Consider the following 1,868-nt stretch of genomic DNA (forward strand, 5'->3'; position numbering starts at 1 on the left):
TCACAGATTGTTGGCCGAGATCAGGTTGGGAACAATATAACTCATAATATTATCTACCATGTCCAGGCAGAATCTATATCTTCATTCTGCCTTGGTGTTCACGTGCAAAGTAAAACCTACTGCTTCTGCAATCAATGTAAGTACATTTCAACCATTTATACAGCTCTTCCAGAATATGACTTGTACTGAATGTATAATTTATCAACTGTGACTGAATAAATTAGAAGCATTGTTATGATACATCAAGATTTAATATCGGAATTACCTGCCATGTTTTTATGCGTACTCCATTTTGTGTGCCATTGAGAGAAGCTCCATTAACAAACACGTCTGAAACTGTATCTTCTGAATCACCGCTGCCAAGGCTTCCAATACTGCTCATACAAAAACATCATTAACAGTTCCTTCGTGTCTAAGATATAATTTTCGATATTAAACTAGGCGCAACGTCGTTACCTTATTCCGTGTCCAGGCCCACAAACTAGTTTGCTGACTTCAATGTCTGAGCTTTGTGTAATTATAGAAATACAATCATCTCCTGTAGAGTTTGATAGGATTTTGATTATTACAATCTTGTTTTCTGCATGACAGTCAATTATAGCTCAAAAGAGGAAAGTGAAGAATATTATGAGTTATGGTAACCAAAACCAACCTGTTGCAATTGTGCAATTCTGAATCACTACATGTTGAGAGGCGTAGATGTGAATTCCATCTGTATTCGGACTATCGCCCGGAGCAACAATTTCCAAGTTTTCGACTTGAACATGTGTTGACATAGCTATTTCAACATGAATTTTTGGACTGTCTCGGAACTTCAAATCTCTCAAATGTACATTTGAGCAAGAATATACCATAAATGCCTGCATTCAATTTTAGGTTAGCAATACTAAAAAGCTATGAAATTGAGGTAAAACTGTTAGGTTCATAATCAGTTTAGGAAAATGCCTAGAGAATGTTTAGGTAAGCTTACTGTGGGGACACTCAGGCACATCTGTATAGCACAAAATAAAAAAACAAAAATGTCAATAATAAAATTATTTAAAAAAAAAAAAAAAAACATTATTATATAAAAAAATTCGATGGAATGTTAATGTATAATCCTCATGACTAAACTAAAAATAAAAATTTCCTTTTATTTAACACATATAGCTATTGAACTAAGCTACCAAAACACATCATGCAATAGCTATTTAGTTTGCCGAGCAATGTGTCTTACATGGTTTTGGTCTCGGTTGCAATCACCATCCCACCATTTCTGGCCTGTCCCATCAATAATGCCTCCGCCATTAATAGTTAATCCTTGCACCTTAGAGAACATGAGCCATTCATTGCGCTCTTGGGGATTCCAGCGACAGGGATCATGTGGGGCGATTATTCTGCCTGATATCTGTTTGATGTTCAGGGATATTATATGACAGCAAACGATGTTTAATTCTTAAAATTTATATGAAAATATATATTGCAAAATGAGAAGATCTGGTTTATTACCTGTGCAGTCAAATGGACACTCTTGCAAGGACCATTAAAGTTGATGGGTTTAACCAGGTAGCTTTTCCCATTTGGAACCAGAAAAACAGAATCCGAGCTGCTGTTGCATGCTGCATTCCAAGCTGCCAAGAAGGCCTGATCACATAACTATGGTTAACATTTTTTAAGAAACTGGAATCGCTCTGTTTATTGCATTCGTCATCAATGTGGATCTAACTTCATTCCGTTCTTCCGCAAGCATATCTCCGGATGATATAACTAATCGTGCGAACTTGGAGCTCAATAAATCATCTTTTCTGCTGAAAGTAAGTCAAGATCCTTATAAATCGGAAAGATTTTTTCTTTCGATTTAGTTGGGAACTCCTCCTGCCTCGAAACAC

General features: G+C 36.2%; 1 protein-coding gene across 1 annotated transcript; it reads right to left on the reverse strand.

The window, feature by feature from the left end:
- Positions 1-232: 232 nt before the first annotated feature.
- Positions 233-1,645, reverse strand: LOC149241321 (polygalacturonase-like). Its single transcript, XM_089370511.1, has 6 exons — positions 1,489-1,645; positions 1,217-1,387; positions 971-991; positions 653-860; positions 457-538; positions 233-374 (listed from the first exon to the last, which is right to left on the reverse strand). Exons 2-6 carry the CDS (start codon positions 1,316-1,318, stop codon positions 233-235), a joined length of 555 nt encoding a protein of 184 aa, XP_089226637.1. The 5' UTR covers positions 1,319-1,387; positions 1,489-1,645.
- Between the last annotated feature and the right edge of the window lie 223 nt (positions 1,646-1,868).

Source organism: Pinus tabuliformis, chromosome 8 (assembly GCF_031772625.1).
Source record: "Pinus tabuliformis cultivar Carrire ecotype Pingquan chromosome 8, CPIR1, whole genome shotgun sequence".
Taxonomy (NCBI): domain Eukaryota; kingdom Viridiplantae; phylum Streptophyta; class Pinopsida; order Pinales; family Pinaceae; genus Pinus; species Pinus tabuliformis.

Coding starts and splice junctions, on each gene's coding strand:
- LOC149241321 (XM_089370511.1), bottom strand. CDS start 1,318: ATGTTCTCTAAGGTGCAAGGATTAACTATTAATGGCGGAGGCATTATT. Junction 861..970: donor TGTGCCTGAGTGTCCCCACA/GTAAGCTTACCT, acceptor AATTGAATGCAG/GCATTTATGGTATATTCTTG. Junction 375..456: donor GGGCCTGGACACGGAATAAG/GTAACGACGTTG, acceptor TTGTATGAGCAG/TATTGGAAGCCTTGGCAGCG.